We start from the raw sequence: 15,965 nt of genomic DNA, 5'->3' as shown, positions 1-15,965 counted from the left end.
GGACGAGAGCGCAGCGCAGCGGGAGGGCGACGACAACAAGGCTCCCTGCTGAGGAACACGGGCTGGAGCTGCAGGTGTGAGAACAAATCAATCCAGATCTGCTTCCCCCAGAGAGATGAGCGCCGCCTGCTTGGGGAGCCCGGGACGGATAGGGAGGAGGAGGTGGCGACCAGGTGGGGCGCCAGAGCAGGTCTGAAGGAGCCGCTCCAGTGGGGAGCAAGCCGTTCATCACCCAGGGCTCGTCCCTTCAGCTGCACCCTCAACACCAGGCGGAGCTGGGTGTCACGCAAGGTCAAAGGTCAACATTATCCCTGAGTGAAGATCCACCAGGAAACTCCAAATAAAGTCTCACCAACTCACTCCTGGAAACATGAAGGTCACACCCAGGTGTGGTGTTGAGGTCACAGGTCAGGGAGCAGAGTGAGTGATGCCTTCACCCTCAGAGTGACGGTTCACCAGGCAGCTGCAGGAAGGACCGCCCCACACGGTCTTCTGACCCCCGCCTGCCATGATCCAGACCTCTCTTCCTCAGAAGCCTCAGCAGTCGTGACGAGACGCGACACGCCGCCTGACCTCAGGTGGAGACTCGCCCCACCCGAGAGAATAAGCACACGTGAAGCTCTGGCTCAAAGGCACTGCAGTGCAAACATCTGGAGGGGGAACATGAGGGCCCAACACAGGTGCTGACGTCACGGACTGGAACCTGCTCCCTGCGAGCTCCACCTCACCCCAAGTTCACTGAAACACCTCAAGTCGCTGAGCTGTGGCCGGGAGTCACGTGCTCCACTCCAGCGGCGTCCTCGTGCCGCCGCTCACCGCGCATGTCTGCTGCGGCTCTCAACTTCCCAGAGAGTTGAATGAAGTTGGGCTTCCCTCGCGCGCGCGGACGGAACGCCGTGTTCTGGCGGGAGAGTGGGAGGACCCACAGCGCGTGACACGCCCCGCCGACTCAGAAGCGCCGCCGCCGCTGACGGAGCTCGCGTGGAAGCGTCGCACGGCTCCGAGGCGAGGGGCGGCCGGTGGGAGGAGGCAGAGAGAGCCCGCAGCTGCCGCAGCGCCCAGCCGCAGGAGGACCCCAGCAGCCCACGGTAAACCCTCTTTTCTGCCTCGCTATCCCGCGCCGTGGCCGTGGCGTGTCATCACGCGCAGCATCCCTGATGCCAGGCGTCACGTGAGCCGCCGAGCCCGGGCTCCCGGTTGCGCGGACCCCGCGGTCGGTGCTGAGGTTCCTGAGCCGCGGAGTGTCGGACTCCGTGCCGGGTAACGGGGCTGCAACTGCGGCCGCTTCTGAAGCGGGACGCTCGGCGTGGACCAGAAGCCGTTAGCACCGGAAGCACCGCGGAGGCCTTCAAAATAAAGGCCGGTTACAAGCTAGCCTCTTTAGCTCACTGAGCGTTCTGAAACGCTGTGGAGGTCCGACGACACCGGCAACTAGACCGTTTCACATTGAGCTAGGAAGCCGATCCCTTCACCTCTTTTATGACCAGTGTCTCTAGTGGAGAGCGCCCATCCGGAAGTGCGACCCGTTTTGACTGGACCGGACTCTTTTTCATCGTCAACCAGCTGTGGAAAAACCGCTGGAGAGTGACGTCAGCCTTTTCGGATTCTGTCCGCGTTTGTTGTGACATCGCCGGCGACGATTCTGACGTCATCGCCATCCGACTGTAAGTCGCTCCCGTATTTGTTTAAACTGTGACTTCAGTAGCGTCATTTACATCAGCGACCGGATCGCACACGTGTTTCAACGGCGGAGTCGTTTTTAGAGTCCACATCCGTTTCTACTTGTCTCTCTCTCTCTCTCCTGGTCTTTCTGACGCGTGATGTCACTGAAGAGTGTTTCCGGTGTGGGAGGTCCAACCGTCCCAGCCCGGCGCTGACTGGTGCTGAACACAAGCGTGTTCCAGAGCGGATGAACCCATGAACCCCGCTGGGCCGTGACATGTCATCGTCTCTTTTCATAAGAGGCAAAGCGAGGCGTGTCTTGAGCTCATTTCCCAACCAGGATGCTTCACTAATTATTATGGGAGGATGACCTATAATTCATTTATGGCACAGTAGCACGTGGGTGTCCTCACTAATGGACCAGGGAGTCTTTACAGGGCTCAAACGCCACAGTGCAAATGTGTCACAGATATTCTGAGGAGTTGTGTCTGAGTTGCCTCTTGCTTTATAGCAGCTCACGAAGAGGTGAGAACAGCTCGTGTGTGTGTGTGAGGATATACGCTGTATCATAGAATATCAAATATCAAAGAATATCAAAACTCTTGACATCAATCTGCATGCATTTTCATGTGTATTTATTGATCAGCTCTTCACGTCGTGTGCAGACTAGTTGACTCGCCGTTCAGGTTGACAGTCACTTGTCGACGATCGAAATAATGGTCGGTTGCAGCTGTGTTGAAAAGTATGTTGTCGATTCTGTAGCAGGCATGAAAACAGTATTAAATCCCATGCTGTGCTGTAGCTCTGCACTGACTCGCTACAGAAACAGTGCACCAAGAGGCCAACATGTCAACCTCCCAGTGAACACTGTCACATCAGCCTCATCCGCTGGAACATGTGGACAAGTGATGACAAAGTGATGTGTGTGATGACCCCAGGAGCGCTGGGGATGGAGTCCGATTCAGGGTCAAGATTAGGCCACGTGTGAAGAAGATAATGACATTGTCTTATCAGTGGTGTTTCATAGCACCGTTAAGATTAGTTTCGTGTGTCACTGCTTTATCTGACTTCCTCTTCTTCGTTCAGATCCATTTCCTGTTTGGTGCTCGCCCATAGTTGCTGAAGCAGCTGCTAATGGTGGAACAGATGCTTCTGGGTTCTTGGGCTCTGTCGCTTGATGACCTCCGAGGTCACTTGAGGATCTGACCTCAGGTTGAAGTGGTGATGCAGAGCCGCGTCACGCTAATTTCACGCCCCAGACTCAGTCGTTGTGAAACCACTGACGTCCCCAGGTTCCTGCCTCCACCCTGGCTGACTTTTGCCCCGATTATTCAAGTCAAATTTGAGCTTGTGCTGAAGTGCTGTGTTGACTGAGGCAGCCCTGCCCAGAAGCGTCCACCCTCCAGGCCAAGATAACACACACAGCATTCGTGCTTGCCTCCAAGTTGAGTGCTGATGTTCGACTGCAGGTGTGGTTCTGCCAGTCAGACCAGTGTCAGGCGCCACGCACTCGCAGCTTATGCAAGCGCAAACTGGACCAGTGTGTTCCAGTGAAGTGACTCAAACACCGTCTTTGATGTGGTTTCTCTCCAAGCGCAAGTTGTCTCGGGTCATCCTTCCCTCCCATTGAGACTCATCGCCTCACCAAACTCTCCGCTGAGCTGCTGGGATGGAACCTTGTCAGTCCGGTGCTGCAGTTGTGTTCCAAACATCCAAACTGAACATGAGCCATTATAAGACGCGGTGAAGAGTCTCTGTAGAGAACTGCCCCACGGCATCAGATTCCATGATTCTGCCATGATGCCATGTGACCATTTCACATCTGTGACTGGCTGAGCTGCTGTGCTGAAGGGCCCATTATCAGGGGCCCCATGACTCATAGTGTATAGTGTTGTGTTGCTGTGCTCTCTCTCTCTCTTGTCACTGTCTGACTCACAATTAATGCTGATTCATCACAAATGATAAATGTAAAGTTCCTCTTACAACAGTGAGCGCCCCCTACTGATGCTGAGTCGTTCAGCTCAACCAACATAAACACAAGGTGCAGATGATGTTTGAGATCCTAAAACTGTTGCTCCCAGATTGCACTACAGCCACTCAACAACACAGCAGCAGCACCAGGAAGCTCCAGTTTGGTTCAGAGAAACTGCCGTCCCAGTTAAAAATGAAGCCCTGCGGGACTGAAATATGACCTGATGACTCGGACGAAAAGTGTCACGCTAGCATTCCAGTGTAACCGTTCACTCTGGTGTCTTGGTACTGTACAACCAATCGATCAAACTTTACAATGCTAATAAAGTTCCTGAACTGTCACTTTCTCATTCAAGGACAAACACACAACAATATCACAATTTATCTCCCGACACACCGTATTTTAACAGGGCAATAAAAATGTGTTTTATCTGATGATATTTTACGCTCCCCTAAAGTGCTAGCTTCCTTCCAATGCTTGCGTTGGAAGCTTAAAAATAAACTTGTTTTCTCCTTGTTTGACAGAGAAACATGCAAAACTTGGTCAGAAATAACATGCGTATTGTCGTCTTTCGGGCTGCTCGCAGTTATGTAATCCAGAAGTGTGAGCCTCATCCTGCGCGTGCTACACTTGTAACGGCCTGCAACAGTGTGTGTGAGTTATAAATGGCGGCTCCCCCGCCTCTCGAACAAGTCCCATCAGACATGTCAACGCAGGGCGGCTGCCGTGTGAAAGTCTTGCGTTCACCCTGTCATTCTGCAGTTCCATGTGTGGTCCCACACCTCAGCTGCAGCTAATGTTCCGCGGTCACCTTGTTAGCTTGCGGCTATCAATAGATGGTGAGGCATTTCAGCTGCTAATGGCGAGTGGCAGGCGTGACATTGAGTGTGCGTGTCCTGCAGTGGTCAAGTGCGGCTGGTGAGAGCCACGTGTGATTCCGACCGCACTTACTTGAACTTCAATATTTGCATTAGAGCTTTTCAGTTTGAGGAAAGGGAGCGGCACTTCAGCGTGACGTCATGTGATCAGCACTTTCAGTAAAGGGTTGTTGTGCAAGTGAGGGAACCGCCTGATGTCTGAGCTCTGCTGCCGTGTTGTTCACAGCAACATGACCCTGCAGGTCCACGGCCATGAAGGCTTTTAATCCACCTTCATCATGACTGAGATTTGTTTTCACAACCTCACCGTGGCTCCCTTGTTCGCTACTCACCAGAGATGGACGCGTGTGTGTGTGTCACCTTTATGGTATCTGGCCTGTTATCAAGGCTGCAGCAGCGACGTGCGTCAGAAGGGTGCGAGAAGGTTCAGCCGTGGTCCTCGCTGAACTCTGACTGAACCCTGGCGATGCTGTTGCAGGGTCTTGCTGCTGCAAAAACTGAGCTTCCTGTTTACCAGCGCTGTCTCTCACACAAGGGGCCAGCACACCCCAGGTCGCATGAGTGCATGTCGATAGAACCACTGTGGCTGAGAGTCTCTGAAGGCAGTTTCATCTGATGTCAGTGAGATGAATGCAGGCTAACTTGAGCATTAGCTTCTCAGTGGTTATCTACACAACACAGATGTTGTCCTCCGCCACCACAAGAGACTCACATGAAGAGGGAACATTCATGCACCCTTCCATCTTAGATCAGAATCTCCTTCACCTGCATCTCTTGCAGGTGAGTTCTTGACATTTACAGCCTCCACTCGCTTGCTGGAATGTTTGGAGGTCATGAGATCAACATGGGCTGTTGGTGCTCCTGGAATTATTTCAACCATATCTGTTCTCGCTCTTCCTGGCCGTATAAACTGACTTGGTGGGCCGTATTTGGCCCTGTGCCTTGAGTTTGACACAAGATCCCACTGAGCGATCAAACACACTGAGTTCAAACATCTGACGTCAGCAACTGAAGCTGCTGTTTTCTCCTGATGAACTGAGCAGAAGACAGAAGTTCTGCTCCTGTCAGTCGTTGCTGTGAGAAGACACAGGTGTCCAGCGAGTGACCTGCTCATCCTGCTGACCTAGACCAACGTCTTGAACAAGCCTGTGGCTTGGCCCTCACCGATGACTGTTGCAGGAAGGAAACCGCGCGCAGACCTGAGCGCGACTGACTGTGGAATGTGGGTGTGGTTTTACTGCCGTCGCTTCAGAATGACAGGAAGTTGTGGAATTTCTTTGCGATTGTTGTGGATCACTTGAACCTCCATCATCCCTCGCTGTAGAACCCCATCACTCCTTGCGCGTCTTACTCCACGGCATGTTGTCTTCTTGCCTCGGGTCATGTTTTGGTCGACGTGACGGCTGCTCTAATTGGTCCCAGCTCAAGTGCTTTCATCATTCATTATGGACCTGTCTGGCAGCAGCGATTCATGAAGTGCGGCGTGTTCCCTGGATGTTGAGTGAAACCCGAGCCTGATTGGTCACAGATCCGTTTCCACGTGTTGTGTTGCCAAAGGCAGCGCTGTGTCAGTGGAGTCAGTCACTCAGGAGTGGCTCGCATGGGGCGGCCATGTTGTTTGTGGTTGTGATCGCGATATTCATGTTCATCAATTTTCAACAAGCTTTATCAAAAGAACAAAGAAAGGAGGTAAATGAACTGATGATTGATTTAAAAAATTAAATAAATGAATGTCCTTATTGTGAGTTTTGTACTTCGACTTATACATGTTTGTCACAGTGGACTCATGAAAGTATTTCAGTGACGATCCCGGCAGCAACGACAACAACATTTGTATTTTTGATGGCCGCTGTTTTCTTTGAGAACTGAGCTGAGAATGAGCGTCTCAACTGCCCCCTCTGGTCTCGTCCAACAGTCTTTGATCGGCGTGCCAGACCTGGAAATTGTGGGTGAAACTGGAAACAAATGTAGGAATAAATAAGGAAAAGGATGTGACATAGTGAAGAAAGTACATGTGAAGTATTTAAAAATAACATTGATCATTCATTTGTTGGTGTTGACCACAGTTTCCGTGGTCAACACCAACAAATGTCTTGGTCCAGTGAGCGTGCTTGATGTTGCTAATACTGGCTCAGATGGACTTCTTTCATGAGCAGTGAGCGACTTGGTTACAGGAAGCGCTGCAAGAGCGTCTTCACAGAGATTGCTGTTTTAAACAACGTTGCGTTGAAGCAGCATGGAAAGTGTGGTTTGCTGATTAGCCTTATCAGTGAAGCGACACATGCATGTTTTTAGGCCCGACAGTTTCTGGGGTGTTGCTTTCATATTTCCTCTTTTAGAGCCCTGCACAGGCATTTTTAAGAGACGCTGCCCTCTGATGTATGAGTCAGTGTCGCCCCTATTGGCTCCACTGCAACAGTGCTCTGCAAACCTTCACAGCAACATCATTTCAGTGGATGAAATGCAAACCAAGTTTGAAGTTGCAGCAGGTACAGCAGGAAACGCAGTGATGTGACCGAGGAAGCAGCAGATGTTCAGTCTCACTTTGGCATGAACGGTGGTGTTCAACAGTTAGTGAATCTTCGTCATCATTTCCCTCGGCTGAAGGTGGACTCAGAGGGCGGCTTTTTAAACCTGACAAATCCTCCGCTGTTTGATGGCTTGTGTGGCCACCGTGGATTCCCAGTGTGGCTCTGGGTCCAGGCGCAAAATGAGCCTGGAGCCGCCGTGTCACTCAGAGATGGCTGCTGTCATGACAGAATCCCGCTGTCATCAGACAGAATGTTGACACAAACAGCGGCGTGCACCGACTCTCCCGGGGCCAGACGTCCCATCCAACACATCCACCTTCATCTGTAGATCTGAAATTGAGTCGGGCTTAAAGACGGCTTAAAGCCAGAGGCGGGCAGTTAATGTAATTAATTGTAATTCGATTAGCCTCTCGCTGCCTGGGGAAAAATGGAGCGGAGAGAAAAAGGTTGTGGTATTACTGAGGTAATGCAATCTTGGATTAGGCCTCTTAAGAGGTGCAATGTGATTATGTGGCTTTTTGTAAAGGAAGGAATGTATTTTAGGATGTGAAGAAAGTTCTGATCCAAAATACTTGAGAAATTGAAAAAATGTCCCTTTGGCCCAAATTGATTCTGCGACAGGAGGACCACCTGACCTGAAACCGAGTCACCACCTCGACTTAGGTCCAGGACCTAACAAGCACGTCAGTGCCATGTGGGTGGCAGTTGTTCGACTGACGTCACTGGTTATAGTGTGACTAGGATCTCACTCATTTGTGAGTCCCGCTTGAGCGAGACAAGACCATGGCTGTGTCCCATTTCTCACCCTAACACGAGCACTTGGTTCTGAGCACCCTCCACTGTGAAGCTCCCTCCACTGTGAAGCTCCCTCCACTGCGAAGCTCCCTCCACTGTGAAGCTCCCTCCACTATGAAGCTCCCTCCACTATGAAGCTCCCTCCACTATGAAGCTCCCTCCACTGTGAAGCTCCCTCCACTATGAAGCTCCCTCCACTATGAAGCTCCCTCCACTATGATGCTCCACTGTGAAGCTCCACTGTGAAGCTCCCTTCACTATGAATCTCCCTCCACTATGAAGCTCCCTCCGCTATGAAGCTCCCTCCACTATGAAGCTCCCTCCACTGTGAAGCTCCCTCCACTATGAAGCTCCCTCCACTGTGAAGCTCCCTCCACTGTGAAGCTCCCTCCACTGTGAAGCTCCCTCCACTGTGAAGCTCCCTCCACTGTGAAGCTCCCTCCACTATGAAGCTCCCTCCACTGTGAAGCTCCCTCCACTGTGAAGCTCCCTTCACTATGAAACTCCTCCGACGACCAAGTCAAGTGACTGATGTCCCTCAGAATTGGGACACTTGATGACATCACGCGTAAAGTCATTGACTGCTGTGCTGCGTTTCGTTTCCTGCATATCCAGTGTTGGAGACAATGCCAGCTCCAGTGTTTCTGCAACCTCTTGCATCGGTGCTGATCATCTCACTTGGTTTGGTGAACCAACGGAGAAGAAATGGGCGGAGCCTATGTTGCGGTGATAGATGTGTCCGAGGTGTGAGGATGCTAACGTTAGCCTGGATGCTAGCCCACTGTTGTTTGTTCAGAAGAAATCCAAACCTACTGTTGAACATCCATGTTGCATTGTTCATGTTGTGGGACACGCTGAAGCATTTGGCTCGCTGATGTGTGACGCCAGAGAAAGTCAACAAAGGGAAGAGTGGTCCTGGCTACTAACATGTCCCTGTTGTCCTGTCCAACATTGTTGTGAAATCAAGTCCTTTGGTCTCCTGGACATCTCTCCACACTTCATATTCCCACTTGGTTTCAAGTCAGCTCTGGAGCTCCCTGGGTTTGAGGGGATCATTTCAAGTGGTGAACGGCCAGTGAGGAGGAGTGGGACACACCACACTGACACGTGACGCGCACAAGTGTTAGGGTGAGAAATAGGACACAGCCCAACTCCAAAGACCAAGAGACAACCTTGAAATGTTGAAATGTTGTCTCGTGGACTGAGACCTGCGTGTGTGTTCGCTGTTCTTGAACGTGGAACCTCTCTCTCCTCCATATGAGGGCTGGATTTGCTGTACACAACTCTTCTTCACTGTGTCACACTGTAGTGTTGGAATTTCGTCTACACAACAGCCCACACTTGTTGGTCAGTGTTTGTGTGCACGACATGATGGTGTGGCCTTGGTACCATCTTGATTATTGACTCCCCCGTCATGTTTATGTCCACTGTTGCGCAGCTGTGGAGCTTCTGATGATCTGCATGGACCTGCTGGGCAGAGCGTCTGAGGCAGTACAGCCTGTGGCCCTCTGAGAGGGCAACTAGGGCTTGATTGTGCACAGAAGATCACAGGAAGCCTTGGGAGCCGTGTTTGGGCCTTCAGCTTCAAAATGACCCTCGATATCTTGACTTGAATTCCAGCCTCAGTTTCTTACCAGCCATTTTCTGCCCTCCTGAGCTGTCGCAGTCTCTGTTTGTTGCTCATGTGTTTGTTCCGCGGGGTACATTGGTGCGTCAGCCATGGCTGAGTGTTGGGTGAGCGCCGTCCTGTCCTTCCTTCGCCTGGGAAAGGCTGAACTACCAAACCTGGTGATGAACAGCCCAAGTGATGGAGACAGAAGTGTCGGCCCTCTGTTGCTGCCCGGCATCATCTGCTTCTGCTCAGTCACCAATGAGAGCGACTAAGACGGAAGTCTCAGAAGAACGCCGGCTCAGTGGATCTGTTTTCCAGCTGCGTGAACATTTCCCATTGTACACTGCTAATTCTTGGTGACTGGTCGGCCTGCGCTCTTGTCCTCGTGTCCACGGGGGAGCAGCGGCGACCTCTGCAGTGTCACAGCTCTTTGCATGACAGACGAACTTCTGCAGGTCTGTGACTTGCATAGAAATATGTAGCAAATCATCAGTCTCAGCCTTGGGAAGCACGAGACGTCGGTCCACCCTGATGTTCTTTCATCCTGCTCTGGGTCAGGTCATTGATTCTGCTTAAGGAGAGCTTAGTCACAGCCAGTTGGTTCATTTGGACGTCTAACATCTGCATGTGTGCTCAGGTGCAACAGCTTTCTGAGAAGGTGTCAAACCCACACGCGTCAGTCACAGTTCCGGCAGGCCAACCAACCAACATTCCCTCTCTCTTGGTGTCGGGTCGGTCTGTGGGCTCCTGAGATCTTTTCTCTCTGAGGCTGTGTGAGTTGATCTCAATACATGGAATAGCTTCACACTTTGTCGGTGAGTTGTCAGTCCTGTCAGGGTCCGAGGACGGACTGAACCCAAGTGCGTGAGGTGGGAGGCACCAGACCTTCACAAGACCAAAAAAACTGGCCTTGTTTTGGCTCTGTCATCATTGCGGCATCCTGGCTGAGATACAGGTCGTGACTTGTCTGGTAACTTGGACCAATGGACTCGTGAATGGAGACAGACTGGGGAAGAGCTTACAGCATCATCCATCTGCACTGACTGACGAACGGTCGGCAGATTCCAGTGATTTAAGGTGACAGCGGAGCCAGGAGGAGTGTCGTCCTCTGTATTGACGCACTGTTGCCATAGTTACCACAAAAGAGCAGCCATGTCGGCAGGATCGCTGCGAGCTTTTAGCCCACACATACATCCCCAGACTCCTGCCTCCTCGCTGCTTCACTGGCTGCGAGGACACTTGTGAAGTCACGTGACCACCTCCATCATCTCCGTGATCCTCCGTCTGAATTACTGACTGCCGTAACGTGTCGTAACTCCGCCTGAGTGTGGCACTTACCTTTGTGATGCTTGTAATCTATTCAGTACAACGTTTTACTGCGACATCTGTTTCCAGGTTTGTGAGTATCTCTGATGACAGACACACAAAAACACAGCCTCCTTGGCTGAGGTGAGGTACGATTTTGGAGTTAGACAGTCTACCGACACTGGAGACGGCAAGTAACTGCAGTGAACTATGTTTTCACGTGTTTTACTACCTTCTGACCAGGTTTAGCTGTCAGTCAGAAGGTGGGAAAATTCTCTCCCACCCAAGTTCACAATCCAAGATGGCTGCTCAGAGGGTCAGCAGCGAGGAGATATATTACATATTGTGTATATTTGACTTCTCACTACTTTTTCTTTTGCTAGATCAGTAGAACGTAGTATTTCTTCATGCATGTACCGTATATAGAAATGTTTCTGTTGTGTCATTGAAGTGAAATGAAAGAGCAATAATCCGAGACACAACAGTGGAAGAGTCGCTGAACTGGCGAAGATGCTCTTTGATGCTAGCTGCTAGCTGCACTGGCAGCTGTGGGAGTTTTCAGTCAGAAGCAACAAGGTTGTCCATTCAAATCAATGAGGGTTATTTAGTTGCACTTCCTAAAATGGTTTGTGTTTTTATATCATCAAATGTAACGGGATGTATTGTATCTGAATCACATTTCATGTTGTTACGTCGACCACAGAAAGTGTTGTTCATGTTAATGGTAATATCGTGATTATATTACACAGGTACGACACCATGTGAAGGTTCTGACTCTTGTAAGTCTCAGCTCTGTTGTCGTTCCTTTACTCGCCTTTGATTCAAGTTCCAGACGTTGATTTGAACTTGCGACTGCTGTGCGTTCCTGTCCTTCCACATGGTCTCATGAGTGAGCCAGATGCCCTGCAGAGATGTGATTTAAATCAGCCTCGTAGACACGGAGTGAATAAACCGGCTCCCCCACCTCCAGAAACCCTCTGAGTCATGAAAGAAGTGGGGCGCGTTATCTTGGGTGAACCTGACTCCCTGTGCGCTGAGGCAGGTGTGTGAGAGTCATTTGTCGTTACCTGCGGTTCACACAGATGGCTGTGCAAATGTTGGGCTTAAATCTCGAGTAAATCTCATCCTGCCAAGAAACTCTGAGTCAATAAGATAAGCTGAGCTAATAGAAACTCTCTCTGTCCCTCTCTCTCTCACACACACACACACACAACCCTGCCCTTGAACATCAGCCCTCAGACCATCTTTGAATATTCATGCGATGCGGAGAGTCTGGTTCCTCCTGTGACTCTGTGTGTTGAGCTGTTGGTCATCTGTCTGCTCTAAAACACACAAGGACAAAACAAGAGCATAGAGATGTTGTAAGGTTGTTGAGGTCGTGTTGACATGGTGGCTTCAAATGGTCCCTGAAGAGAGTCGTGGAGAGGATTGTGCCTATTCTGTCTGGTGTTGAACGACTGCACCCTTCCCTGCAGATGGAGAGGATCGGAGAGGACACCACTGACGCTCAGGCCCGGCCGGCGGACCTTAGCGGCGGAAACATGGCGTCGGTAGCTGAGTTCTACAGTGGCAAGAGCGTGCTCATCACCGGAGCCACAGGCTTCATGGGAAAAGTGCTGGTGGAGAAGCTTCTGCGGTCGTGTCCTGACGTCAAAGCCCTCTACATCCTGGTCAGACCGAAGGCCGGCCACCCCATGCAGCAGCGGGTCAGCGACATGATGAAGTGCAAGGTAAAGTTGATCACCCCTCTGCTGTACGTCACTGACCTACGTTACAGCTCGCAGTAGCCTTCACTCTACACTCGTCTTTCACTTGGTGTCGTGAGAAACGATGGACGCCAAAAAGTGACTGACTATCAGACAGAGAAGCAACTGCAGCACCTTTTTATGTTTGTGGTTTACGTCTCCAAATCCTGAATCATATCCCCGTGTTTCCTGCTGTCATAATGTCTTATATTCCTGTGTAAGTGGTGTGGTAAAGACAGGATTTGTGGTAATTTGAAGGAGTTTTTTTAACCTTGCTCAGCCAAAACCGTTGGCTGTCGAGGAACAGTTCTAAGATGTGATTTGCGGGCCATTATCCCCCTTCAAATCCAGATTTCAGGGAGTGTGACAGCAGCGGCTGAAGATTACTCTCATTTGTCTGCGCCTGGAAATAAGCTGCTTATTTCACCTCTGATAGTGTCTTGCTTTTCAGACTCATTTACTTTGAAGAAGCTTGTCACAGACAGTACGTACGCTGATTTTGTTTCATTTTTTTGGGCAACTATATTTTTAACCGTCTGTTTTACTTCAGAACTTAGTTTTGGAGAATCAAACAGTTGAAGCGTCATCAGAGATAACTGGTTTCTACCTTGTGTTTTGGTGGCAAGCCAGCAGACAAAGTGAATACAAAGATTAGTTACGGGTCACCATGAAGCTTAACACGCTGGCCTTTCTTTTGCCTTTTGTCATCGTCAGATTGCGTCACGTGATGAGTTCTTAACATGGCCTTAACATGTGAATGAGTGCGGTGTTCCGAGGTGCAGGAGGTCCATCGATGTATGGCGATACAGACAGTTGGTCAAAGCTGAAGCTCTTCGTACAGCAGTTTTTGTTCTTTTCTTACTAAACATAAGGTCATCAGGCTTCTGGCCAGGATGTTCTCAGTGTCCGGACATTTTGGTGAAGAACCTTGCTGTGCGGCGCTGCGATGAACGCGAGTCTGTGTGAGCTAGGGTTTCACCAGCGTGACTGTCATGAAGCAACCAAGGCTTGACTCAGGCGATTTTGATCTCTTCCACTACTGTGGAAGTGTTTGAGGCCTTCTGTCTGAAAGTAGGGCGTCTAATTCCGGTCCAGAGCGTTTCCTCGACTCCCCTGCGAGCTGCTGCAGCGTCCCTCTTCCAGATGTCCAGCTCACGCTATCACCACCGACATGCCTGCTCGCGCACGTATAGCATTTGAGATCAGACCAGCTGGAGGACTGAAGTAGAAACGCATCAGCTTGGCCGTGTGTCTCTCTGTGGCTGAGTTCCTGCTGCCTCCTTCCTGTCAGCAGCACATCAGAGACCGGTCGATGAGACGGAATCAGAGCTGATGTCTGTCGGCTCCAAAGCATTACTCAACAAACGCAAGCTAATGTTTCCTCGCGGGATCCTCTGCGGCGCTGGCCTCAAACTGTCAGCTCACCTGAGAGCTTCAGCGCTGTCTTCACATCTCCGTCCATCATTGTAACTGCTTTATTGAGTGTTTTCTGACTCACTCTCCTGAAGCCTGCCCTGGAGTTTCACTTTGCTCTGCTGTGGTGTTGGATCGACTTGCAATATTAATGATGCTTTGTGGAGCAGCGGGTCTTGTATTCCAGTCGAACCTCTTGATGGAGTCAAACGCTGGCCTGTTGACAGACTGGGAGACCTCCACCCCTGACCTAGACCACAAATCACTGAGGATTGAAGATCCTTGACAGAGCTCCACACTGCCTTGGCAGCAAACCTGTCAACCGCAGACATTTTTAAAGCTGGTTATTATCAACTGCGATGCTGAATACATCTCACATCCCTGTCATGTTTGTGTATCACTGTGTTGACAGCCACGACTGTTCCTCACAGCTCTGAGAATTGAACCTACCAACTCAGTAACATGTCGCTGAGCAAACACCAAGTCTCCACACTCACGTCAATGCTGAACTCCACATGGAGCTACACTAGTCATTGCTAAGTCAGGCCATCTCGAACGATCCTAAACACGTCATGGAAAACCACCCACGGTGAAAAGTTCTCCTCTCCCTGGCTGAGGTGGCAAGCGTTCTCTGGTAATCCACCAGACAAGCTGGACCATGAATCAGTGAATGACTGGGGCTTGACCAACACGGTCGCCACGGCAACGGGTAGCTCATTTACAATCATACAGTGGAAGATGATCCCGGCATTAGAGAGGCTCACACGCACCACCCCCGAGTCACCACAGACCTCTGTGCTGGGCTGATGTCAGACATGGATAAGCTTGTGTGAGAAGAAGTTTGTGGAAGGAGCAAGTGCAAGTTGGAAACATGTCTGTCAAAACAGACTGATGCCCGGACCGAACACAGGTCAGAGTCAAGGCAGAAGGTCAGCGTGGTCTGGACAAGTTAAATGCTGCTGTCAGTTTTGAGGTCCTGGATACCGAGCGTGGTTGTCTGGACAACAGTGGGCTGCGTGGGCTGTTCGGCTCCGGGGCCGGCCGATGATTCTGACTGTGCCGTGCTGAAAAGGGAAGTTCTGATCTCACTCACTCAAAATGATCTCAGCTGGTGTTCTGCAGCTGCCAAAGGACTTCCGTCTCCAAATTCTGCTGTTTTTCCACCAGTGTTTCAGCACACTCGCAGGCCGTCTTGATGTGACCGAGTGTTCCATGTCTTCTTCCCCGAGCCGCCCCCCGTTCAACCTCATCTCTAATGGTGTCCACCGTCCTTGATACCCTGCCAAGAACACACTCTCCCGTGTTCAACCTGCTTTTAAAGTGACATCATTAAATTTCAATGACCATCCTCAAGTGCCAATTGGTATTCATGCCTCAGTTCCCCATGATTCCCTTCAGAGCCCAGATAATTCATGAAGGAGAACCCAGTCTCTATTTCCACTGGTTGCTCGGTAACACGTTGTTTTTTCTCTTATCGCTCATTCTGACCAAGACAAGAGAAGACAGCTGTTAGTGTGTGGAGGATCTCAGTGTGTGGTGCTCAGCACACACTGGGTCCACTGAGGTCAGGACACCTTCTCACTGAGCCACAGGCTCCTGAAGACCAGGGAACCCAACGAGGAGGTGGGAAACAGTGGGAGCTGGAATGACAATGATGTGGAATTCTGCTGACGGAGACGGCTCTGAAGAGGGACAGACATTGTTCTGGGTGGACCAGTGTTCTGGCGAGGCTTCACAATGTTGGCGGAGTGAGGATCTGATTCAGGGTGAACTCTGATCCTGTCCTGCTGATCAGAGGGTCAAACCTGACTCAACCTCTGATCTCTCCAGTCTGGCTCCTTCAAAAGAGCTTCTCACCTAACCATCCAGACCAGACACCCCAGCCGCCTCACCCTGTGCCCGAGGGGGACCCCTGACTCTAGGCTTCGGGTGTAACAAATGGGGTTCAGCTTCCCCTCAGAGTCGCTCACGCTGCTTGTTTACTCAGTAATAAATAGATAATAGCAGAGGGAAAACAACGGAGTGGCTGCCACAGACTGACACTCACAGAGG

At 50.8% G+C, this 15,965-nt stretch overlaps 1 protein-coding gene across 2 annotated transcripts in view; it reads left to right on the top strand.

The window, feature by feature from the left end:
• The first annotated feature begins 878 nt into the window (after nt 1-878).
• The window catches only part of si:dkey-97m3.1 (fatty acyl-CoA reductase 1), a 31,340-nt gene continuing 16,253 nt past the window's right edge, over nt 879-15,965 (top strand). The window contains exons 1-2 of one of the 2 annotated variants that reach the window (XM_053863163.1): nt 879-1,088; nt 12,231-12,485. In XM_053863163.1, coding sequence (XP_053719138.1) covers nt 12,231-12,485 — 255 coding nt within the window. In that variant the 5' untranslated portion in view covers nt 879-1,088. Of the gene's footprint in view, nt 1,089-1,184; nt 1,665-12,230; nt 12,486-15,965 lie in introns of those variants that run through there. The other variant, XM_053863164.1, reaches the window with a different exon arrangement.

The sequence above is a fragment of the Synchiropus splendidus genome, chromosome 4, assembly GCF_027744825.2.
Source record: "Synchiropus splendidus isolate RoL2022-P1 chromosome 4, RoL_Sspl_1.0, whole genome shotgun sequence".
NCBI lineage: Eukaryota > Metazoa > Chordata > Actinopteri > Syngnathiformes > Callionymidae > Synchiropus > Synchiropus splendidus.
The sequence above is the reverse complement of the archived record's forward strand: the minus strand, read 5'-3'. Positions and strand labels throughout refer to the sequence as shown.